The 26,281-nt window shown below is 46.7% G+C and overlaps 1 protein-coding gene and 1 pseudogene across 3 annotated transcripts in view; both read right to left on the minus strand.

Annotated features, from left to right (window-relative positions):
• Positions 1–197: 197 nt before the first annotated feature.
• Positions 198–26,281, minus strand: part of IL34 (interleukin 34) — a 47,272-nt gene continuing 21,188 nt past the window's right edge. The window contains exons 2-7 of one of the 3 annotated variants that reach the window (XM_045047243.1): positions 11,958–12,372; positions 5,424–5,557; positions 4,560–4,637; positions 4,113–4,274; positions 1,067–1,202; positions 198–835 (exon numbers count right to left, since the gene is read on the minus strand). In XM_045047243.1, coding sequence (XP_044903178.1) covers positions 663–835; positions 1,067–1,202; positions 4,113–4,274; positions 4,560–4,637; positions 5,424–5,557; positions 11,958–11,985 — 711 coding nt within the window. In that variant the 5' untranslated portion in view covers positions 11,986–12,372 and the 3' untranslated portion in view covers positions 198–662. Of the gene's footprint in view, positions 836–1,066; positions 1,203–4,112; positions 4,275–4,559; positions 4,638–5,423; positions 5,558–11,026; positions 11,403–11,957; positions 12,373–26,281 lie in introns of those variants that run through there. The other 2 variants (XM_019820031.3, XM_019820032.3) reach the window with 2 other exon arrangements.
• Positions 20,477–22,741, minus strand: LOC101094643 (annotated as a pseudogene).

Raw genomic sequence — 26,281 nt, forward strand, 5'->3', positions numbered from 1 at the left:
CACAGGTCTCATGGAGACTCAGGCAGGTCTGGAAGAAACTCCCTCCCTCAAACACCATTTCCAGGCCCCCAGGCTAAGGCTTCATCCATCCCAAATCCAAATCTCCAGACCCAGGCCCCAGGACCACACAAGCCTACCTCTCTCCTGCCTCCTGCACTTGGGGTTCACCTTTGCAGATGCAAACTAAACCAAACCCAAACAAAACAAGCAAGTGTTTAATAGAAAATATAAGAGGGACTGGAAGAGCATCCACTGTGGCAAGATGTGGTGTCTGGCTCTGCCCCTTCCCCATGCCCACCCACCCCCCAACCTGGCACAGGTCTAGCCTCTGCAGGCCTCAGGACACGCCGGGCACCACCTTCAGGCAAGCGAGGCAGCCCAGGTGGTGCAGGGAGGGGACAAGCTCTGTCCACCTTCAGGGGGCTCTGGACCCCGGCTGCTCCAGGTGAGACTGTGAGGTACAGAATGCAAGAAGCTGAGCCCTTCTCAGGCACAGAATCTCCCTCAAGGGAAAAACACTGTCTTGGGGGTTCCCCCACCCCCTCCCCCAGACAAGTTTCAGACTCCACCAAACTCCTGCGGGAGCACCTCCAGCTGTCCCACACAGGTCACCACACAGGCCAGGTGGGGCACGAGGCCTCTGCCCTGTGCCCTCAGCCGCCTCACTGAGCCGGGGGTCCAGTCTTGGGTCCTGGGGAGCGGGGCAGGGAGATGGGGGGCTGCTGGGGCAGAGGGTACAGCGGGGCAGCTACACACTGCGATGAGGGCTCCGGGCTGTGGGGCTGAGGGCTCGGCACCTCACAGTCCTGCCAATTTAGGACGGAACTTTGTTTACCTGCAGGAGGCAGGGGGAAAAAAAAAAAAAGACCACAGGAGTGGTCAACACCTACCTCGTCTCCAGACCAAGCCTCATTGTTCTTGGCCCCAGGGCCCATCCTGGCTTTCAGAAATGACCTACAGCCCTGGGGAGTGGAAGGCGTGCTCGGGAGGGTCCTGGCTCTGCTCCACGACCTGGGCTTGGAACCCGGCGTCCTGCCCCCAACCCCCTCCACTCAGAGCTCCTTACAGCAAGAGCAGTAGAGCAGTTCCATGACCCGGAAGCAGTTGTCCAGCAGGGCTTTGGGTCGTACCAGCTTCAGGCTCAACCTGGGGGTGCTCAGGAGCGACACCACTGCTTCCACCTTGGGGCTGACCTCCACATCCTGGAAGGGAGGAGACCGTGGAGACGGTCAGAACCATAGGCACCAGCACCCCTCAACACCAGTGAAGAGGGAGGGCCATGTCCCAGGAGAACCCTGGAGGCTGCCCTGCCTGGAGCTGCACAAACCGCGAGAGAAAGGGACTTCCTGTGACAGGAGGCTTATGGGTAATTTCTCTGCCTCTTCCTGCAGGCACCAGGTTTCCTGGGAGAGTCCCCTTCAAGGCCCCTCACCCAAGCCTGACACAGAGGCTCCTGTTTTCCATCTTTGGGAAAATGGCTGCAGGGGGCAGGCCAGGACAGGGGAGAGGTGGGGGCATCCTTGCTGTTCTCACCCAGGCCCGGCCACCACCACACAAGGCAGCCTGGGCTGGGGAGACTGTCCTTCGGGATTCAGAGACCTCTACTGCCCACAAAGAATGAGACAAAGGACCCTCACGAGGATCGTATTGTGAGGAGGCCTCGGTGCACGTCACACGGGCTGGGCGGGTCTTTGGCTCCAAGCTCGGGGTGTTTCTCTGACAGTACTTAACAACCGGGAGCACGGTGTGGGTGGCAGGAGGGCACAGTGAGGGGACAGGGCAGGGGGCCAGGGCTGTTGCAGAAGACATCGCATAGAAAAGAAATGTAGAGCCTGAGCTGGGGGAGGACCTTCTTAAAGGTGGTTAATTGGGTTGAATTGTATCGGGTTGTGACCTGCCAATCCCCCCATCCCTGAAAAAGCCATGTCCAAGCCCTAACGCCTGGCACCTGTGAATGTGACCCTATTTGTAAACAGGATCTTTGCAGGTGTAATTAAGGATCTCCAGGTGAGGTCATTTTAAATTTAGGGTGGGCCCTAAATCCAATGACTGGCGTCCTTGTGAGAGAAAGGACGCAAGGCACAGAGGGAAAGGCCATGTAAGGGCCGAGGCAGAGGCTGGAGTGATGTGGCCACAAGCCAACGACAGTAGCAGCCAGCAGAAGCTGGAGGAGGCAGGAAGGGTCCTGTTTCCCTAGATCCTTCAGAGAGAGCTTGGCCTGAGTGTGGGAACCTGAGTGTGGGAACCTGAGTGTGGGAACCTGAGTGTGGGGTTCCCGTCCGCAGGCCTGTGGCAGAAGAATTTCTGTTGTTTGGTGGTAATTTGTCACAGAAACCCTACAAAGCTAATCTACAAGGACTTGGAAAGAGAAGCAAGGGTGACAGGAGGAGAAGGGGCATGTCCCCCTGGCCCACTCCCCATCAGGGAGAGCCCACTGCCCACCAGATGCTGGGCATATTTGGAGCGGGTCACAGACCATTAACTCTGTGAGAAAGAAGACAGACTTAAAAGCTGGTTTAAACCTGGGGCACCTGAGTGGCTCAGTCAGTTAAACGTCCAACCTCAGCTCAGGTCATAATCTCACAGTTCATGGGTTCACACCCCACATCAGGCTCGCTGCTGTCAGCACAGAGCCTGCTTCAGATTCTCTGCCCACCACCCCCAACACACACACACACACACACACACACACACACACACACACACACACACACATATACACTCTCGCTCTCTCATTCTCTCTCTCAAACAAAAACACTTAATGGCAATCAAAAGGAATGAAATCTTGCCATTTGCAACTACGTGGATGGAACTGGAGGGTATTATGCTAAGTGAAATTAGTCAGAGAAAGACAAATACCATATGACTTCACTCATATGAGGACTTTAAGAGACAAAACAGATGAACATAAATGAAGGGAAACAAAAATAATATACAAACAGGGAGGGGCACAAAACAGAAGAGACTCATAAATATGGAGAACAAACTGAGGGTTACTGGAGGGGTTGTGGGGGGGATGGGCTAAGTGGGTGAGGGGCACTAAGGAATCTCCTCCTGAAATCATTGTTGCACTTTATGCTAATTTGGATGTAAATTTAAAAAAAATTAAATTAAAAAAAAATAACATGCATATGTTAAAAAAAACATTTAAAAATATTTTTTTTAAAGCTGGCTAACTCTGAACTCTTAACAACCTGGGTGGACAGGTCTCAACCCACCCACAGCCTCCTCTGCAGCTCCCAAGAGCTCAGTCAGGCTCTCGAAGAAAGGCAAGGATGCAAAACTGTCTGTTCAGGTCAGCTCCAACTCACACTGCCCAAGGGCATGAAAGAGCCACCGAGGAGACCTCTGGGCCTCCAATCCCCTGCCAAAACCAGAGCCTCCCCAGAACTCCTAGCAGCTGCGGGCTCATAAGACCTGGTGTCACCCGCAGCTCACAGCTCCAGCTGGGCAGCAGGTGGGGCTCCCCGGGGCAAGTGTGCCCCAGGCCCCTGAGGACACCATGCGCTGGGGAGTAGGGCAAAATGGTGTGGGCAGGGGGTCCCACAGCACACATGTGGCCTGTATGGGCTCACAGTGACCCCGTGACCTTACTCCACAGGCTCTTTACAGGATGCATCCCTGAGGCCTCAGATCAACCCTGCTGAGCAGGCAGTTAGCAGGAACCTTATCATTGTTATTATTACTGCAAGTCTATATTTTACATTAGGGTTCACTCTCTGTGTTGTCCGTGCTGTGGACTTGGATGAACACATGATGTCATGTGTCCATCATTACAGTGTCATACAGAAGAACTGCATAGCCCTAAAAACCTATTTTCATTGCTCCACCCATTCATCCTTCCTTCCCTGTCTCCCCCAAAAGGAACCTCTAGAAACAAAGCCAGAGGGTTCAATGACTTGTCCAGGATCACAGAACAAGACAGACAGACACTAGAACATCTCCTGTCCCCAGCCCAGGCCACCCACGGGGCACTGCTGGCCTTCTCTTCCTCTCTCCCATTTCTCCCATACCTTTCAGGACATGCTGGAACTCTCCATGTCTTCCCATCCTCCCTCAACACTCCTTGGCCACCACACACACACACACACACACACCTCCGCGGAGCTCACCGTGAGGCCTTGCTGAACATCCAGCAGCAGCGTATGTACCTCCTCCAGGAACTTCCAGGATGGGTGGCCCTCAAGCAGCACTTCCTGCACCGACTCAGTAGCACTGAGGCTCACCCAGACCCACAGATACCGCAGCTCCTGCTGGCTGACCTGGGCCCTCTGCTGTGGGGACAGGAGAAATTGTTGAAGTCCCAAGACTTGAGCCTCTGGGCCCTCCCCACCACTACTCTGACCACCTGCCACCCAGCTTGTGCCCACAAAGAGAGCAGACCATGGGCATCCACTGTGGACAGGGAGAAATCTTAGCCCGAGCCAAGGGCAGGCTTACTTACGGGGCTGGGAAAGGCCCCTGGCAACATGACCTGCCAAGATCAATGTGCCTCTCAGGCTGGGCCCATGGGGTGTCCCACAAGGCAAGGGTCTCCCAGCCCAGGATGGGATTCTCACCAGTCTGGTGATGTTGGCCATTCTGAGCACCCCCTCATAAGGCACGCTCACCCTGTAGTTGATGGGGAAGTAGTGTTTCTGGGGAAACACAAGAACAAACCATGAGGTCACAGTCAGAAACGGCTCAAACAGCCTCCCCCAACTCCCAACTTGATACAGGAGGAGAGGACCAAGAACCAGCCCTTTGATGGCAGAGGTGGCCTTCTATGAAGAATATGCACTTGCGGGGGAGGGGTGCCTGGGTGGCTCAGTCAGTTGAGCCTCTGACTTCTGCTCAGGTCATGATCTGGTGGTTCGTGAGTTCAAGCCCCACATTGGGCTCTGTGCTGACAGCTCAGACCCTGGAACCTGCTTCAGATTCTGTCTCCTCTCTCTCTGCCTCTCTCCCACTCATACTCTGTCTCTGTCTCTCAGAAATAAACATTAAAAAAAAAAACAGATTGCTCTAAACTTATGGTGCTGGTTGCACAGCTCTGCCAATGTACTAAAAACCACTGAGCGGTACACTTAAACAGGTGAATAGTATGGTATGTGAGTTATAGCTCAGGAAGGCTGTCAAAAAAAGAAAAGTCTTGCATTGCCACGGTGCCACGTGAGCCTCTCTGCCCTACACAAAGGTGGCCACCCATTCCAACTTCTAAGACCTTATGTGCTGAGCTAATGTGCTGACCTTATGTGCTGAGGTCCCCAGGGAAGGCTGGCAGGGGAGAGGACTGTAAGTGTGGACCAGGTACACTGCTGGACGTGGTGGAGAAAGGCGGAGAAAGGGGCCACGGTCAGCTCAGGGCTGAGGCCCCGAACGTCCTGCACACTGTGAGGCCAGGAGCTTGGGAAGGGGAATGCAGTCGGGGGGTTCACAGTTACCATGTACTGAAGGCGGTTCCTGTACTGAAGCTTGTCCCGAAGAAAGCCAGTTACTGCACACTCCTCGCTCTGGGTCAAAGGCCACATCTCCAAACCCTCGTTCCCCAAGGCCATGGCAAGGAAGATCCCGAGATCTGTGGACAGTGACCAACAGGAACACATGAGTACACTGCCCGCCTGTGCAAAGCTGTGCACATCTGCCCTCCCTTTTCCGGGTCATGGGAGGGACAGGGCCATAGAGCCCCAAGGAGGCCTTTCCACCACAGGGGATGTTTTCCCTGGGGCCCAGGCTCAGACAGCAAGGCCAGGCAAGCATGGGCAGTCTGGCTGGTGTACCCCTACCCTTAGCCAGCAAAGCCCCCCAGCTGTCACACCCTGAGGTTGGTGTCCAGTCTCCTCCCCACTGCTGCCCCTTGGGGAAGGCACAACCTCCTCTCCAGGGAAACCTCAGCTCATACCCCATTTAGGGCTGACGTGTCCTCAAAGCCTACGTCTGCATTTCCATCTGGGGATCCAGGAGATGAGGACTTTCTAGTTCCAACTTTACAAATGACTTTTGTGTGAGCAGAACCATTTCCTCCCTGCTCTAACTGACCCTGGCATTCCTCTCAGATGTACAAATAACTACAGGCCTTCCAGTTTGTCCATTCTGGGGAGCAAGCAAATCAGGCTGCTGCTTCTCCCTCCCAGCAAACGAGTTGCTGTCTCGTGAACATTACCAGCCTTTACCACTATGTGTCACTGTGACCTCAAAAACAGCTTTTGTGATTCCCAGAATTAATAACACTTACAAAAAAAATCTGAGAGGGGTGCCTGGGTAGCTCAGTCAGTTAAACTTCTGACTCTTGGTTTCTGTTCCCATCATGACCTCATGGTTCATGAGTTTAAGCCCAGCGTCAGGCTCTGCACTGATGGTGCAGGGTCTGCTTGGGATTCTCTTTCCCTCTCTCTCTCTTTCACAATTAATAAACAAACAAGCAAACAAACAAACAAAAACCTGAGAATTTGCAAAAAATATGAACAAGGGTCAAATTGATCAGAGCAGACAGGAAACAGAGGTGCAGGAGATGTATCCAAAAAATCAAACACACCAATAAAGGTAAAGAAATACATACTAAAACAATCAGGTGTCATATTTCACCTATCAAAATGGAAAGTGGGTTTTTTAAATTTCATTTTAATAACAGTGCTGGCAAAGCAGTAAGGCAGGTGCTCTTATCTTGGAAAGCAATTTTGCAGTTTTATTATTAGTTAACTTAGTAATGTCCACACCCTTTGACCCATTAAACTCATTTCTAGGGATAAACATGAAGGAAAACAAAAAAAAGGAAGCCATCACCAAAAAATTTGTGGACAAAGACTCCCACTGCAGTATTCTCTTATATAGTGAAAATCTGTAAATGGCCCACATGTTCATTAATGAATGGAGCAAATAAAAACCACATTGTCAGGGCACCTGGGTGGCTCAGTCAGTTGAGTGTCTGACTCTTGGTTTTGGCTCAGGTCATGATCCCAGTGTCATGGGATTGAGCCCCTAGTCAGGCTCCATGCTCAGCCTGCAGCCTACTTGGAATTCTCTCTCTCTCCCTCTGCCCTTCTCCCCCATGCACACTATCTTTCTCTAAAATAAATAAGATGAAAAAACCACATTGTCAAAGAATGTTTATGATATGCTTGTGTGATAAGAAATATACTCATGATATGCTTAGTAAAGTCTTAAAAAAGCATGACTCAGCACACCTCCTCTGGGTCTACACAGCATGATGTGAATTACATTAATTACATGCAAATGTGTATGCATAGGAAATGCAGTGGAAGTGTAGTGGAAGGAAATGTATCAAATCTCTATGGGAAATTTTTATGTTCTTTATATTTTGTAGGACATATTTTATATCCTACAATCAATATATTGTTATAGTCAAAAGCAATAATTTCTTTTCTTTTCTTTTCTTTCCCCCCCCCCCCAAAATAGCCAGGCTTGACACACTCCTGGTAATGAGTAGGAATTACTGATTGCATTTTCCCCACCCACCTCCCTGGAACTTAGGGAGACTTTTTTTTTTTTTTAATTTACATCCAAATTAGCCTATAGTGCAACAATGATTTCAGGAGTAGATTCCTTAGTGCCCTTTACCCATTTAGCCCATTTCCCCTCTCCAGTAACCCTCAGTTTGTTCTCCATATTTAAGAGTCTCTTCTGTTTTGTCCCCTTCCCTGTTTTTATATTATTTTTGTTTCCCTTCATTTATGTTCATCTGTTTTGTCTCTTAAAGTCCTCATATGAGTGAATTCATATGATTTTTGTCTTTCTCTGACTCATTAATTTCACTTAGCATAATACCCTCCAGTTCCATCCATGTAGTTGGAAATGGCAAGATTTCATTCTTTTTTATTGTCAAGTAATACTCCATTGTATATATATACCACATCTTTATCCATTCATCCATCAATAGACATTTCGGCTCTTTCCGTACTTTGACTACTGTAGATAGTGCTGCTATAAACATGGGGGTGCACATGTCCCTTTGAAATAGCACACCTGTATCCTGTGGATAAATGCCTAGGAGTGCAACTGCTGGGTCATAGGGTACTTCTATTTTCAGTTTTTTGAGGAACCTCCATACTGTTTTCCAGAGTGGCTGCACCAGCTTGCATTCCCAGGGAGACTTTTTTTTTTAAGTTATTTATTGAGAGAGAGAGTGTGTGCGCACGCACACATGCAGGGGAGGGCAGAGAGAGGGGGGAGAGAGAATCCCAAGCAGGCTCCACAATGTCAGCAAGGAACCCAATGCGGGGCTCTAAGTCACATACTGTGAGATCATGACCTGAGCAGAAATCAAGAGTTGGACCCTTAACCAACTGAGCCACCAAGGTGCCCAGGGAGACTTTTGTTCTTGATCCCTCACTGGGCTGGGCCTGCTTCTTGTCACTCTCTCCCCTTCTCAGTTGTGCTTCAAATGCCTTTGCTCTGGCTGGGCCCTCACTAGGAACATTCTGGACTCAAACCCCATGCCCAAGATGGTTACAGCACACCAGTCCCTCCTCTCACAGAAATGTGCCAACCACATTTTCTCAGGGTTGCAAATTTGCAATACATCTTGCATTTGCTCTCTCTGTCTCTTCCCAAGTGCTTGATCTGACATTTGGACAAAGGAACAGTTAAACACAAACTGATTGAGTGTTTCTGCATGCTTTCTGTCTCGTCTCTAAACCATTAAGCCCCTGAGCCAGGCACCCCCTGCACATCAAGATCATTCCTGGTTCGCAGATTTTTTTTAAGTTTATTTATTTTTGGGACAGAGAGAGACAGAGCATGAATGGGGGAGGGGCAGAGAGAGAGGGAGACACAGAATCGGAAACAGGCTCCAGGCTCTGAGCCATCAGCCCAGAGCCCGACGCGGGGCTCGAACTCATGGACCGCGAGATCGTGACCTGGCTGAAGTCGGACACTTAACCGACTGCGCCACCCAGGCGCCCCTGGTTCGCAGATTTTGCTCACACTTTGCCCCTGCCCTGGGTACCCTCTCACAAGGCAGACCTCTTTCAAGGTCTCACCATGACTCCTTCCCTTCCCAGGCTCTCCCCTGCCTGCACCAGCCCCACGCAATCTCTGTGTCTTGCAACATCTGTCCAATTCACTCATTGTCTTGACCAGACAGCTTGGCCCCTAGTATGTGAACACATAATGCAGTTAACCACAACATGATCTCGTTTACTGAACACTTTGGGGGTTGACCTTGAGCGAGGAATCAGGAACTTGCACCTGGATTTTCTGGAGAGCTGGTTAGGGTCCAGAGTGTCTGATTCAGAAGGTCTGGGGTGGGCCCAATGAATTTGTATTTCTAACAAGTTCCCAGGTGCTACTGCTGCCAGTCTGGGGACTGCACTTTGAGGACCACTGACCTCCAGAGACAGTAGCAAACTGGTGTCCCAAGGGCCATATCTGGTTCACAGAGATTTCATATACAAATCTGAATTTGCATCTTGTCTTTAAAAATCAGTATCTGGGGCGCCTGGGTGGCGCAGTCGGTTAAGCGTCCGACTTCAGCTAGGTCACGATCTCGCGGTCCGTGAGTTCAAGCCCCGCGTCAGGCTCTGGGCTGAAGGCTCGGAGCCTGGAGCCTGTTACCGATTCTGTGTCTCCCTCTCTCTCTGCCCCTCCCCTGTTCATGCTCTGTCTCTCTCTGTCCCAAAAATAAATAAATAAACGTTGAAAAAAAAATTTTAAAAATCAGTATCTGTCCACACTTGGTCCTCTTTCTCATGTGGCAGTCACCCACGGCTGCCCACTCCACACTTGAAGTCCTACCCTAGCCGCCCTTACCTGTGTCCTGGTTTTAGGTCTCTGGTGCCTGGCAACTGTGGGCTCCGAGGCAGCACTGAGTCCTAGAAAGCTACCATGTGCCAGCCTGGCATGGTAGGCCATCCTGCACCAGGAACCCTGTCCTTGGATGATGTGCCTTCCCCCCAGAACCAGACCTCCTTTAGATCTTCACACTGACCACCATTTCCAAATTTAAGCCTCTTTTTTGCTGCTTCCACCCTGAGAAACAGGCCAGCAAACCGGTGACCACACAGGGACAGCAGGGCCATAATAGCCTCACTGCTGCTCTGCACCCCCGAGGGCCCCACAGCCAATGCAACCCTGTCCCTGCAAGGGCATTAGTCTTGCCCCCGCAAGACAGAAGAGGAGGCTGAAGAAGAGCAAGTAAGGAAGGAGCTACCTTCCTGGGTCCCTGGCTGGGAGGGGGAAGGGCTGCACCTCTCCTGGGGACAGCCCCTTGTGCAGGGACAAATGGGAACTGTCCACCACCAGCACCCCCAGCGACCAAATCTGAGCCTGTGGAGGGACTTGAATAGCATCCCCCCCCAATTCTTGTTCACTCAGAACTTCAGATGTGACCTTATTTGGAAATGGGGTCTTTACAGATAAAATGAAGGCCTACCCTGAATGCAATGGCTGACGTCCTTATAAGAGGACACAGAGATACGTAGAGGGAAAGGCCATGAGAAGACAGACACAGATTGGGGTGATACAACCACAAACTGTGGAATGCCAGGAGCCACCAGAAGCAGGAAGAGGCAGAAAGGAGACTTGGAAGAGGCGTCACCCTGCCCACACCTTAATTTTAGACTTCCGGCCTCCAGACCTGGGACAGAATCAATTTTTGTTTTAAGATACTAAACTATAGCAGCCCATCCTTCTCCAGCACCCTCCAGCATCCTTCTATCTACAAGCCTCTGATCTGAACCCCTTCTTGCCTCCCACCCCACAGCCAATCCTTGCCAAGGCCATGACTTCTATTTCCACGGCCATCTCACAAACAAGACTGTCATCACTTCCTGCCCAGAAGGTTGCGACAGCAGCCACAGACTGATCTTCCGAAAGCAGAGCAATTCCCAGTGACAGCCCCAAGTCCCCAGATCTTGAACCTTCCAGGGCTCCATGCTGCCTCGTTTTCAGGGCCTCCATCATCTGGGCCCAAACTGGCTTTCCAGCCCAGCCACTCACAGTCCCACCTGCTGATCCTTTGCTCGAGCTGTTTCCTCTACCCGGACCCTGTCTTCACCTTCTCACATCTACCAGTGTGAACACTGCCCACCTCCGAAACGATTTCAAGTGGCACCTCATCCATGCTGCTCTTCTTGCTCCTCACGACCTGGAAACTTCCAGAACATGGGATCTAGGTCCTTCTGCCTGTTCTGAATGCCTCGACCTTTTGCAGTATCCCTCCACAAGGACCAGGCTGGATCCCTTGCATGATCAAATCCTGGACCTCATGAGGGAATTCCTAGCACCTAACTCCCTGCCAGGCATTAGAGAGAGGGGTGTGAGCCAGCCTGGGTCCTTGTTGCCATGACAGTAACTCTCCAGTGGGCATGTGGGAGGCACCAGAAAAATGTGTTGAATTTGAGTCAATTCAATTGAATCTTGGAGTCTGAAGGGATCTTGGTCTGGCCTCCCACCAGCAGGCTTGAGAGGCTTTCTAGACGCTTTCTGTCCTCATTTCAACTTATTTTTCTTTTTACCAACAACACTTCTCTTTCTGCCTTTTAATTTTGTTCTATTATGGAGGGAGGGGCAGAGGGAATAGGCTGCCTTCTCCAGCACCTGGCAGCACTTCTCCCACGTGTTTTGGGGCCCAGACACTTTCACAAGCTTCCACCCCCGGCTGGCCACACCCAGGGAGGCCAGAAATCCTCTCTGCCACCACTGCCCCCACCCCCCATACACAGTAGCACTAATAAGCCTAAGAAGGTAACACTGCCACTTGCGCCCAGTGCCTGCCCCATCCCTTTAACCACCCATTGACCATACCCACCCAACCTAGGACTTGTACCCACCATGACGGTCTGAGCTCGGGTCAGCTAGAGACAGGGCAGAGGACAGCCACGGGAGTCCCGAGGCTGTTCGGCTGGGAAGCATCTCAACTTCCCACCAGCAAGAATGGCCCAGTTGCCATGGTTACAGCAGAGCCCGGCTCTGGGCCAAGGCCTCCCGGGGCAGCCTCCAAGGACCCCCCCAGTACTCACAGTGCAGCCAGGCGAATCCCCGGGGCATGGTGGTACGCTGTGTCCCCCAGAGAGCAGAGGCGGTGTCCCCAGCAGTGTGTGTATCCACAAAGGCCCAGGTGGGGCCTACATGGCCTCGCGTCAGCAAAGGTGGCCCAAAGCTGGGGGAGGGTTGACCACAGAGGAGTGGCCCGGCAGGGGGCGGCAGGTGCTCCTGGGGCAGCGCCTGCCCTTATCTGCCTGGCAGTGTGGAGGGCAGCTGGGGGGCAGTAGCTGCGAGTCCCATGGCAGCCAGGATCTGGCCTGAGACAGTGGCCTCGGGGTCTTTCCCTCTCGAGCAGAAGGAGAGAGTCCCCAGCAGGCCCCTTGGAATCTGGGGCTGGGTTGTGCTTTCTCTGATTTCTCCGTCTGCAGCTGCTCAATGTGAAATCTGGCTCTGGAAAGAGAAAGGAGGAGAGAAACGGATTATGTAAGAGCAGTCCTGCCACTCAGCCATCAGCTGCAGGCACCAAGAGTCTATGTGTGCGCTGTACCCACCACCTGGCAGGGACCCCCGGGAATGACTGCAGGCTCACAGCCCAGCCCTGGAGGCTGGCTACTCTGGGAAACAGGCTCACATACAAGAAATGACTTCAGAACATCCCAAGGGCAGCACTGGCCAGGGAGTGAATCACGATGACACCAGCCGGCAGCCACAGGCCTAAACAAAAGCAGGATCAGGGAATGAAAGGCCAAGTGGGTTAAATCAAGGGAGCTTCCTGAAGGAGGTGATATTGCATGCAAGTAAAGTACCTCAGGCTACTCAGGTGGCCTTGAGGTTAAAACAGCAGAGTATTAATCCCTCTTTTTACCTTCAGGCTTAGTCCCAATCTCCTATTCCCCAAATCCTTGACCCCCTCTTAATAGGGTTGCTAGATGAAACACCAGGTGCTCAGTTAAACTTGAATTTCATACCAACAACACATATTTTTTTAGTATAATTATGTCATGAATACTTATTAGTATAAGTATGTCCCAAATATTGCATGGCACATATACTTTAAAAAAAATCGTTATTTAATGATTTAATGATTCAATGTTATTTAATTAAACAATGAATTATTTAATTCCAAATTAATCAGAAGTCCTATATATATATTTTTAGTTTATTTATTTATTTTGAGAGAGAAAAAGTGTTTGCATGTGTACCCAAGTGGGGGGCGGTCAGAGAGAGGAGAGAATCCCAAACAGGCTCTGTGCTGTCAGTGCAGAGCCCAACATGGGTCTCGATCCCATGACCCTGAGATCATGATCTGAGATGAAATCAAGAGTCAGATGCTTAACTGACTGAGCCACCTAGGCACCCCACAAGTCCTGTATTTTTATTTGCTAAATTTAGCAACCCTGTGATAATAACAGGATTGCTCTTCCTGAGTGGTCGATATGGATAGCTAGGCCCAGGGCTTGGGCTTTTGTATTCAATGAATCTTCATGATAATCTTGCCAGGTCATAAAAATCTCATTTTTATCGATGAAGAAATCAAGGTACAGAAAGGTTAAGACTTGTCCAAGGTCACACAGCTTGTAAGCAGTGGGACAAGAATTCAAACACTGGTAGCCACTCCCACCAGTTGACATCCATCCACACATCCACTCGTTAGGACACCCTTACCACCTGGGGCTCTCACATAGTCATCTCTATCACTCACTGGATTCTGTGAGATAAGGCTCTCGTCTCCATTTTGCAGATGAGGAAACAGGTTCTGAGAGACTGAGTTGGCCAGTGACAGAGCCAGCTCTGAAATTCAAAGAAATTCTTAAATTCTCTGACTCTGTTCTGTTCCATGCCCTTGCCCTCCCTGTTTGCTCTGGAGAAATGGTCACACGTTAATGGCAGGAGGGAGAAGCAGGTATAATGTGGGGGTATTGTCCATGGTGGCATCCATCTCCACAGAACGTACCAGAAGTGCTGGCCCTACCCTCAGAGGTTCCCAGCAGGCAGGCTGGGCCTCACACAAAGAACACAGGTGTTCCCAGTCGCCATGAACACTAACCTAACTGAAACCTTTTGTTGTTGTTACTTTTTTTTTTTTTTTTAAGGTTTGTGGAGGTATAACATATATACAGTAAAATTCACTTTTTCAGTGTACAATTTTATGACAAATTAAATTGACAAATTCAGAGTTGTATAATTGCTTCAATGATCCAGACATAAAACATTTCCAACTATGCAGAAAATCCCCTCCTGCTACTTTGAAGACAATCCTTCCTCCCAGCCCTAGCCCCATCCAACAGCTCATCCATGTTCTATCCCACAGTATTGCCTTTTCCAGAATGCCAGATAGACACCATGTGCCCTTTTGTGCCGGGGTCCTTCCACTGAGCCGACTGCATTTGGGATTCAGCCAGGTTGTTGTGTGTGTTAGCAGGTTGCTCCTTTTCCTTGCTGAGTAGTATTCTGTTGTACAGACACCAGTTGAAGGGCATCTGAATTGTTTCCAGTTTTTGATGATAACAAATAAAGCTACTACCAGCCTCTGCATACAGATGGTTTTGTTTTTTAAGCTTATTTATTTGAGAGAGAGCAGGTCAGGGGCAGAGAGAGAGGGAGAGAGAGAATCCCAAGCAGGCTCTGTGTGGGGCTCGAACCCATGAACCGTGAGATCATGAACTGAGCCGAAGTCTGATCAGCTCAACTCACGGAGCCCCTGCATACAGGTTTTGGTGTGGACAGAAGTTTCCATTTGTCCTGGGCCTTGTCTGTAACTTGCAGGTCCCAGTCACCTTCACACCACACCAAACAGTCCTGATCCTGGGCACCTTCTGTGGCCCCACCCTTTGAGCCCCACCTAAATGGAGGAATTTTGGGAAAGCCAAAGAGGACACACAGTTACCTGATGACACACAGGAGCTACAGTGGGGATGGTGGCCCAGGGGAAACCAGGCTGCCCACAGAGGCCTGGAAACAGGGCAAACAAGGCCAGGCCAGTGGCCTGACAGCAGTCTGCCTAAGAGTGGCCTTTCCCACACCTGAGAGGGCCCAGGGCGCCTCTCTCTTCCTGTCCCTCTCCCTCTCTCTTTTCCTATCTCATGGGGGAGAGTGAAGAGTTTGAGAATGTGCCTCTCAGAAAACACTCACAGTCTACCCCACAACTTACAGCAGTCATTACAAAGCTCACAAGAGGCAAAGTTGTGCAAGAAAATAAAATTGGAGTATTCTGCATAGTTCAGTTGTGAATATTAGATTTTTAAAAATATAATCACATTACTATTATTCACATTCCCAAACAAATAATCCCTTATATCATCTAATACAGAATCCATGTTCAACTTTCCCTGGTTGTTTTTTAAATTTTTTTTTCAACGTTTATTTATTTTGGGGACAGAGAGAGACAGAGCATGAACGGGGGAGGGGCAGAGAGAGAGGGAGACACAGAACCGGAACCAGGCTCCAGGCTCTGAGCCATTAGCCCAGAGCCTGACACGGGGCTCGAACTCATGGACCTCGAGATCGTGACCTGGCCGAAGTCGGACGCTCAACCGACTGCGCCACCCAGGCGCCCCCCGGTTGTTTTTTAAAAAAATTTTTTTAAGTTGCTCTGTTTGAATCGAGAGCCTAACAAAGTGATCCATTGATTGATGTGTCCCTACATCTTTTTTCCTTGTTTTTTTTTTTTAGTATTAAGATATAATCCACATGCCCTAAAATTTGCCATTTTAAAGTCTATAATTCAGAAGGAATTTGAGAGAGAGCAGGACAGGGGCAGAGAGAGAGGGAGAGAGAGGGAGAGAGAGGGAGAGAGAGGGAGAGAGACGGAGAGAGACGGAGAGAGACGGAGACAGAGAGGGAGAGAGACGGAGAGGGAGAGAGACGGAGAGGGAGGGAGAGAGAGAGAGAGAGAGAGAGAGAGAGAATCCCAAGCAGGCTCTGTGTGGGGCTCAAACCCATAGTTTTGATTCCAAAACCAGACAAGGACCCCACTAAAAATAACTATAGACAAATTTCCCTGATGAACATGGATGCAAAAATCCTCAACAAGATATTGGCCAACCAGATTCAATAATACATTAAATTATTCACCCCGACCAAATGGGATTTATACCTGGGATGCAGGGCTGGTTCAATATCCACAAAACAATCAATGTGATTCATCACATCAATAAAAGAAAGGACAAGAACCATATGATCCTCTCAATAAATGCAGAGAAAGCATTTGACAAAATACAGCATCCTTTCTTGATAAAAACCCTCAAGAAAGTAGGGATAGAAGAATCATACCTCAAGATCATAAAACCCATATATGAACAACCCAATGCTAATATCATCCTCAATGGGGAAAAACTGAGAGCTTTCCCCCTAAGGTCAGGAACAAGACAGGGATGTCCACTCTCACCACTGTCATTCAACATAGTATTGGAAGTCTTAGCCTCAGCGATCAGACAACACAAAGAAATAAAAGGCATCCAAATTGGCCAGGAGGAGGTTAAACTTTCACTCTTCACAGATGACATGATACTCTATATGGAAAACCCTAAAGATTCCACCAAAAAACTGTGTGAACTGATTCACGAATTCAGCAAAGTGGCAGGATATAAAATCAATGCACAGAAATCAGTTGCATTCCTATACACCAACAATGAAGCAACAGAAAGAGAAATCAAGGAATCGATCCCATTTATAGTTGCACCAAAACCCATAAAATACCCAGGAATAAATATAACCAAAAACGTGAAAAAATCCATACACTGAAAACTACAGAAAACTTATGAAAGAAATTGAAGAAGACACAAAAAAAATGGAAAAAGATTCCATGCTCCTGGATAGGAAGAACAAATATTGTTAAAATGTCGATACTACCAAAAGCAATCTACATATTCAATGCAATCCCTATCAAAATAACACCAGCATTCTTCACAGAGCTAAAACAAATAATCCTAAAATTTGTATGGAACCAGAAAAGACCCCGAATAGCCAGAAAAAGAAAACCAAAGCAGGAGGCATCACAATCCTGGACTTCAAGCTATACCACAAAAGCTGTAATCATCAAGACAGTATGGTACTGGCACAAAAACAGACACTCAGATCAATGGAACAGAATAGAGAACCCAGAAATGGACCCACAAACGTATGGCCAACTAATCTTTGACAAACCAGGAAAGAATATCCGATGGAAAAAAGACAGTCTCTTCAGCAAGTGGTGCTGGGAAAACTGGACAGAGACATGCAGAAGAATTAACCTGGACCACTTTCTTACACCACACACAAAAATAAACTCAAAATGGATGAAAGACCTCAATGTAAGACAGGGAGCCATCAAACTCCTCGAGGAGAAAGCAGGCGAAAACCTCTTTGACCTTGGCCGCAGCAACTTCTTACTCAACACGTCTCTGGAGGCAAGGGAAATGAGAGCAAAAATGAACTACTGGGACCTCATCAAAATAAAAAGCTTCTGCACAGTGAAGGAAACAATCAGCAAAACTAAAAGGCAACCGACAGAATGGGAGAAGATATTTGCAAACGACATATCAGATAAAGGGTTAGTATCCAAAATCTATCAAGAACTTGTCAAACTCAACAGCCAAAAAACAAATAATCCAGTGAAGAAATGGACAAAAGACATGAAGAGACACTTCTCCAAAGAAGACATCCAGATGGCCAACCGACAGACGAAAAATGCTCAACATCACTCATCATCATGGAAATACAAATCAAAACCACAATGAGATACCACGTCACACCTGTCAGAATGGCTAACATTTACAACTCAGGCAACAACAGATGTTGGCGAGGATGCAAAGAAAGAGGATCTCTTTTGCACTGCTGGTGGAAATGCTGGTGGAAATGCAAACTGGTGCAGCCACTCTGGAAAACAGGATGGAGGTTCCTCAAAAAACTAAAAATAGAACTACCCTACAACCCAGCAATTGCAGTACTAGGCATTTATCCAAGGGATACAGGTGTTTCGAAGGGACATGTTTCAAAGGGACACATGTACCCCCATGTTTATAGCAGCACTATCAACAATAGCCAAAGTATGGAAAGAGCCCAAATGTCCATTGATGGATGGATGAAGATGTGGTGTATGTGTGTGTGTGTGTGTGTGTGTGTGTGTGTACACACATACAATGGAGTTTTACTTGGCAATCAAAAAGAATGAAATCTTGCCATTTGCAACTGCGTGGATAGAAGTAGAAGGTATTATGCTAGGCGAAATTAGTCAGAGAAAGACAAATATCGTAAGATTCATTCATATGAGGACTTTAAGACACAAAACAGATTCACATAAGTGAAGGGAAACAAAAATAATATAAAAACAGGGAGGGGGACAAAACAGAAGAGACTCATAAATATGGAGAACAAACAGAGGGTTACTGGAGGGGTTGTGAGAGGGGGGATGGGCTAAATGGGTAAGGGGCACTAAGGAATCTACTTCTGAAACACTGTTGTACTATATACTAACTAACTTGGATGTAAATTAAAAAAAAATTTAAGTGTATAATTCAGTGGGATTCTTTTTTTAGTAGATTCACAAAGTTGTGCAACAATCGCCCACAATCTAATTCCAGAACATTTTCATTACCCCAAAAATAAACTGTATTCATTAGCAGTCACTGTGTATTTCCTGCCCTCCCCCACCCCCAGTCCCTGGGAACCACTAATCTGCTTTTTGTCTCTATGGATTTGCTTCCTCTAGACATTTTGTATTAATGGAGTCATATGGTATGTGGCCCTTTATGACTGGCTTCTTTCACTTGGTGTAATGTTTTCAGGGTTCATTCATCTTGTACCATGTGATAAACTGCACGTTGTCCCCCTAAATTCATATGTTGAAGCCCTAGCCCCGAGTGTGATGGTATTTGAGATGGGACTTCTGGGAGGTAATTAGGGTGACTGGGAGGTAGATCAGGGTTAGATGAGGTCACAAGGGTGGGGCCTCATGATGGGATTTGTACCTTTGTAAGAAGAGACACAGGGGGGACTTCAGCTCAGGTCATGAGCTTGGGCCCTGCATCGGGCTCTCTGCTGTCAGCCCAGAGCCTGCTTCAGATATTCTGTCCCCCTCTCTCTTTCTGCCCCTCCCCCACTCATTCTCTTTTCTCTCTCTCTCTGTCCCAAAATAAATAAATAAACTTAAAAAAAAAAAAAAGAGAGACACCAGAGAGTTTGCTAGCGGTTTCTGCGTGCCCCCACAGAGAAGAGATCGTGTGAGCACAAAACGAGAAGGCAACCACCTGCAACAAGGGGAGAGGCCACACCAGAACCCTCCATTCTTGGGGCACCTGGGTGGCTCATTCGGTTAAGTGTCCAACTTTGGCTCGGGTCATGATCTCATGATTCATGAGTTTGAGCCCCTAGTCAGGCTCTGTGCTGTCAGCGCTGAGCCTGGAGCCTGCTTGGGATTCTGTGTCTCCTCTCTCTGCCCCTCTCCTGTTCCCACTCCGTGTGTGTCTCTCTCTCAAAAATAGATATGGGGCGCCTGGGTGGCGCAGTCGGTTAAGCATCCGACTTCAGCCAGGTCACGATCTCGCGGTCCGTGAGTTCGAGCCCTGCGTCAGGCTCTGGGCTGATGGCTCGGAGCCTGGAGCCTGCTTCCGATTCTGTGTCTCCCTCTCTCTCTGCCCCTCCCCCGTTCATGCTCTGTCTCTCTCTGTCCCAAAAATAAATAAAAACGTTGAAATGAAAAAAAAAAATAGATAAACATTTAAAAATTTTTTTTGTAAAGAAATGAAGAAACCAACCATTCCAGCACACTGATCTCAGACTTCCAGAACCATGAGCAAGTACATTTCTGTTCTTTAAGCCACCCTAACTATGGCATTTTATTATGGCAGCTCAAGCAAACTAAGACATGAGATTTATCAGTACTTCATTCCTTTTTTAAAAAAAATTTAAGGGGCGCCTGGGTGGCGCAGTCGGTTAAGCGTCTGACTTCAGCCAGGTCACGATCTCGCGGTCCGTGAGTTCGAGCCCCACATCGGGCTCTGTGCTGACAGCTCAGAGCCTGGAGCCTGTTTCCGATTCTGTGTCTCCCTCTCTCTCTGCCCCTCCCCCATTCATGCTCTGTCTCTCTCTGTCCCAAAAATAAATAAACGTTGAAAAAAAAAATTTTTTTTTTAAATTTAAGGTTTTATTTTTAAGTAATCTCTACACCCAACCTGGGGCTCGAACTCACAACCCCAAGATCAAGAGTTGCACATTCCACCAACTGAGCCAGCAAGGTGCCCCTCCCTTTTATTTTTCTTTTTTAAGGGCCAAAACATTTTAACCCCTTAGTTTTTTTTTCCTTTTTTAAAGAGTATTTTAATTTTATTTTATATTTTTTAATGTTTATTTATTTATTTTGAGAGAGAGAGAAAGTGCAAGTGGGGGAAGGGCAGAGAGGGGAGTGGGGAGAGAGAATCCCAAACAGGCTCCGTGCTGTAAGTGCAGAGCCCAACTCAGGGCTCGAGCTCACGAACCACAGCATGACCTGAGCCAAAAATCCAGAGTCAGACGTTTACCCAATTGAGCCATCCAGGTGCCCGAAGAGGATTTTATTATTTTTTTTTCAAGTAGGTTTCACACCCAGTGTGGGGCTCGAACTCACAACCCTGAGATCAAGAATCGTAATCTCTACCAACTGAGCCAGTCAGGTGCCACCCCCCATTTTTTTGCCTTTTTAAATAAAGTTAAACAGCCGAACAAAAATTCACAAACTGCTTCCCTGTCCAAGTCGTTCCTCCCTCCCACACCCTCTCCTTCACCTTATCCACACAGACCCAGGGTATCCACATGAGAAGAAGAAACTGTTCCAAGAACATGGAAAAGTGAAGAAGAAAGGAGGTGAATTTTGTCCACATTCAAGGTCATGCTGAGAAAGTCTGCACTCTCTGGATTTTGGATGGTTTTCTCTTGCTAGCCAAATTGAAAAAGGAAATTCCCTGGACCAGATGCTTCAAAGCTGAAGGCCCAGCACCACCAAAGAATGCCAAAGAAAATACAGTTGGCATCAAACTCACCCATATTCATGCCCTTCTCACCCAGGTCCTGTCCAATGTCACAGTGACTCTTCTTCTTGGGACCAGTGGGGACAGTAAAAGCTTCTCTGACTTCCTTGAACTTTTTCTCCTCCTCATTCTAAGCTTCAGCACTGGCTCCCCTGTGCCCATCTGCATGATGCTCCAAGGCTCATTTTTGGTAAGTTTTCTTGATCTTGTCCTCAGAGGCATTCGTGTCCACTCCCAGAATCTTGTAATAATCTTTCCTTTTCTTCACTCCAGCTGTGCATTTTTTAGGAGCTGTATTTGTTCTTATGTTTTCTCCGTCTGCTGCACTTTTCCACAGTCCTGCACTGCCTCTTCATATTTTTCTGTGCCCATGTTACACTGAGCTCTTCCCATGGAGTATTTTAAGTGAGAGGCATCGAGCTTCACTGCATTTGTGCTGTCTTCTATTGCACCATCTCCTTTCCTAAGCTTGGAATGATCTGTACCCCAATTATAGTAGAGTTCAGCATTTGTTTTTATATTGTTGGGGTCTGTTCCCCAAGGCTTCTGTGTACAGTTCACATGCCAGCTTGTAATTTCCTTCTTTAAATGCTTTATTCCCATCCTCTTTGCTTTAAGTGCTTTGGCATTTCTGCAAGCCAGGTAGTCATTTTGATGATCAGGAGCCATCTTGGGAGCCTGTACAAAAAACTGAAGTGCCAATACAGTCTTCATAATATAGGCAAAGACCTCATTCCTACACAGCATGCACATTGGTGGAATGTCACTGGCCACAAACTGTGCTTCTGGATAATGACCCAGCATTGCTAAATAGTATGCTTTGGTGATTTTGAAGCAATGGCAGGCAGGGAACACTCTATGCAGAAAACCACTTTCCGAAAATCCGACTTCTCAAAATCTGTTTCTGTTATTTTCTCATATTCTACGAGCATTCTTGGACTCCTGTTGTGCCCGAGAATTTTTTGATCCAGTTGCAGGACTCTCTGGAAACTGTGACATGCTGCCATGGCATTCCCTAGAGATAGGGGGCATTTGCCTTCCCATAGATGTCCCCAGGGGAAACTGTCATTCAACTTCACTGCTGTGCATCTCCAAAAGTTTCCTGGAACCCTCTGAGCATCATGAAAGTGGCTGCTCAATTCTCACTACAGCTAGAATTTTTAGGACACATATCTTTGTCCTTTGTATAATGGTTACAAGCTTCATTGTAATCTTTCCTGGTATGGTTCGCATTTCCTTTTTCCTTGAAAGACTCTGCCTCCCTCCTTACTTCATTGTGGAGCAGCTCTGGTTCTGTCACCACCATTAACACATGGCACTCCGCAGCAACACTGTCTTACCACTGAGACCATACTTCATTCCTTTTTATCGTCAAATAATATTCCATTGTATGGATACACATTTTCTCTAGTCCTTCACCAGCTGAGGGACATTTGGGTTGTTCTCATTAGGGGGCAATTATGAATAGTCCTGCTATGAACATTTGTGTGGACATGTTTTCTCTTGGGTATATTCCCAGGAATGGGGTTGCCAGGTCATATGGTCACTCTGTGTTTGACTTTTTGAGGGAACCATTCAGTCTGTTTTCCAAAGGAGTTTTCCAAAGTGTATATCCCATCAACAGTGAATAAGGCTCTGATTTCTCCACAGCCTTGTCAACATTTGTTACTCTTTTTTATTATACACATCAGTGGGTGCAAAATGTGGTTTCTACTTGTATTTTCCTGATGACTACAGAGCATCTTTTCATGTGCTTACTGGCCATTTATCTTCTTTAGAAAAAAGTCTATTGAAGTCCTTTGCCTGTTTTTAAAATAGATTATCTCTTTATTTTTTATTTTTTAAGAATTCATTTTTAAGTAATCTCCACACCTAACATGGGGCTCGGATTCAAGATGCCAAGATCAAGAGTCAGGCATCCCTTCCTTTTTATTTTTGAGTTGTAAAAGCTCTTTATACATTCTAGGTTCTAGACTCTCATCAGATACATGATTTGTAACTATGCTCTCCCATTTTGTGGGTTGTCTTTTCACTTTCTTGATAGTGTCCCAGCATGCACAAAAGTTTTTTAATTTGATGAAGTCCAGTTTATCTTTTTTTTTTTCTTTTTTGGTTGTCTTTGCTTTTGGTGTCCCATCTAAGAAACTGTAGCCTAAACCAAGGTCACAAAGATTTATATATGTTTCATTCTAAGAGGTTTATAGTTGTAGCTCTTACATTTAAGTCTGTGATAGATCTGGAGTTAATTTTTGTATATGATGTGAGCTAAGAGCCCAACTTCATTCTTTTTCATGTGGCCAGCTGTCCGAGCACCATTTTTTTTTAATATATGAAATTTATTGTCAAATTGGTTTCCATACAACACCCAGTGCTCATCCCAAAAGATGCCCTCTTCAATACCCATCACCCACCCTCCCCTCCCTCCCACCCCCCATCAGCCCTCAGTTTGTTCTCAGTTTTTAAGAGTCTCTTATGCTTTGGCTCTCTCCCATTCTAACCTCTCTTTTTTTTTTCCTTCCCCTCCCCCATGGGTTCCTGTTAAGTTTCTCAGGGTCCACATAAGAGTGAAAACATATGGTATCTGTCTTTCTCTGTATGGCTTATTTCACTTAGCATAACACTCTCCAGTTCCATTCACGTTGCTACAAAAGGCCCTATTTCATTCTTTCTCATTGCCACGTAGTACTCCATTGTGTATATAAACCACAATTTCTTTATCCATTCATCAGTTAATGGACATTTCGGCTCTTTCCATAATTTGGCTATTGTTCAGAGTGCTGCTATAAACATTGGGGTCCAAGTGCCCCTATGCATCAGTACTCCTGTATCCCTTGGGTAAATTCCTAGCAGTGCTACTGCTGGGTCATAGGGTAGGTCTATTTTTGATTTTTTGAGGAACCTCCACACTGTTCTCCAGAGTGGCTCCACCAGTTTGCATTCCCACCAACAGTGCAAGAGGGCTCCTGTTTCTCCACATCCTCTCCAGCATCTATAGTCTCCTGATTTGTTCATGTTGGCCACTCTGACTGGCGTGAGGTGATATCTGAGTGTGGTTTTGATTTGTATTTCCCTGATGAGGAGCGACGTTGAGCATCTTTTCATGTGCCTGTTGGCCATCCGGATGTCTTCTTTAGAGAAGTGTCTATTCATGTTTTTTGCCCATTTCTTCACTGGATTATTTGTTTTTTGGGTGTGAAGTTTGGTGAGCTCTTTATAGATTTTGGATACTAGCCCTTTGTCCGATATGTCATTTGCAAATATCTTTTCCCATTCCGTGGGTTGCCTTTTAGTTTTGTTGATTGTTTCTTTTGCTGTGCAGAAGCTTTTTATCTTCATGAGGTCCCAAGAGTTCATTTTGCTTTTAATTCCCTTGCCTCTGGGGATGTGTCAAGTAAGAAATTGCTATGGCTGAGGTCAGAGAGGTCTTTTCCTGCTTTCTCCTCTAGGGTTTTGATGGTTTCCTGTCTCACATTCAGGTCCTTTATCCATTTTGAGTTTATTTTTGTGAATGGTGTGAGAAAGTGGTCTAGTTTCAACCTTCTGCATGTTGCTGTCCAGTTCTCCCAGCACCATTTGTTAAAGAGACTGTCTTTTTTCCATTGGATATTCTTTCCTGCTTTGCCAAAGATTAGTTGGCCATACTTTTGTGGGTCTAATTCTGAGGTTTCTATTCTATTCCATTGGTCTATGTGTCTGTTTTTGTGCCAAAACCATGATGTCTTGATGATTACAGCTTTGTAGTAGAGGCTAAAGTCTGGGATTGTGATGCCTCCCGCTTTGGTCTTCTTCAAAATTACTTTGGCTATTCGGGGCCTTTTGTTGTTCCATATGAATTTTAGGATTGCTTGTTCTAGCTTCGAGAAGAATGCTGGTGCAATTTTGATTGGGATTGCATTGAATGTGTAGATAGCTTTGGGTAGTATTGACATTTTGACAATATTTATTCTTCCAACCCATGAGCACGGAATGTTTTTCCATTTCTTTATATCTTCTTCAATTTCCTTCCTAAGCTTTCTATAGTTTTCAGCATACAGATCTTGTACATCTTTGGTTAGATTTATTCCTAGGTATTTTATGCTTCTTGGTGCAATTGTGAATGGGATCAGTTTCTTTATTTGTCTTTCTGTTGCTTCATTATTAGTGTATAAGAATGCAACTGATTTCTGTACACTGATTTTGTATCCTGCAACTTTGCTGAATTCATGTATCAGTTCTAGCAGACTTTTGGTGGAGTCTATTGGATTTCCACATATAATATCATGTCATCTGCAAAAAGTGAAAGCTTAACTTCATCTTTGCCAATTTTGATGCCTTTGATTTCCTTTTGTTGTCTGATTGCTAATGTTAGCACTTCCAACACTATGTTAAACAACAGTGGTGAGAGTGGACATCCCTGTCGTGTTCCTGGTCTCAGGGAAAAAGCTCTCAGTTTTTCCCCATTGAGGATGATTTTAGCTGTGGGCTTTTCATAAATGGCTTTTATGATGTTTAAGTATGTTCCTTCTATCCCGACTTTCTCGAGGGTTTTTATTAAGAAGGGATGCTGAATTTTGTCAAATGCTTTTTCTACATCAATTGACAGGATCATATGGTTCTTACCTTTTCTTTTATTAATGTGATGTATCACGTTGATTGATTTGCAAATGTTGAACCAAACCTGCATCCCAGGAATGAGTCCCACTTGATAATGGTGAACAATTCTTTTTATATGCTGTTGAATTCAATTTGCTAGTATCTTATTGAGAATTTTTGCATCCATATTAATCAGGGATATTGGCCTGTAGTTCTCTTTTTTTATTGGGTCTCTGTCTGGTTTGGGAATCAAAGTAATACTGGCTTCATAGAATGAGTCTGGAAGTTTCCCTTCCCTTTCTATTTTTTTGGAATAGCTTGAGAAGGATAGGTATTATCTCTGCTTTAAATGTCTGGTAGAACTCCCCTGGGAAGCCATCTGGTCCTGGACTCTTATTTGTTGGGAGATTTTTGATAACTGATTCAATTTCTTCACTGGTTATGGGTCTGTTCACGCTTTCTAGCTCCTCCTGATTGAGTTTTGGAAGTGTGTGGGTGTTTAGAAATTTGTCCATTTCTTCCAGGTTGTCCAGTTTGTTGGCATATAGTTTTTCATAGTATTCCCTGATAATTGCTTGTATTTCTGAGGGATTGGTTGTAATAATTCCATTTTCATTCATGATTTTATCTATTTGGGTCATCTCCCTTTTCTTTTTGAGAAGCCTGACTAGAGGTTTATCAATTTTGTTTATTTTTTCAAAAAACCAACTCTTGGTTTCATTGATCTGCTCTACAGTTTTTTTAGACTCTATATTGTGTATTTCTGCTCTGATCTTTATTATTTCTCTTCTGCTTCTGGGTTTGGG

Source organism: Felis catus, chromosome E2 (genome assembly GCF_018350175.1).
Source record: "Felis catus isolate Fca126 chromosome E2, F.catus_Fca126_mat1.0, whole genome shotgun sequence".
NCBI lineage: Eukaryota > Metazoa > Chordata > Mammalia > Carnivora > Felidae > Felis > Felis catus.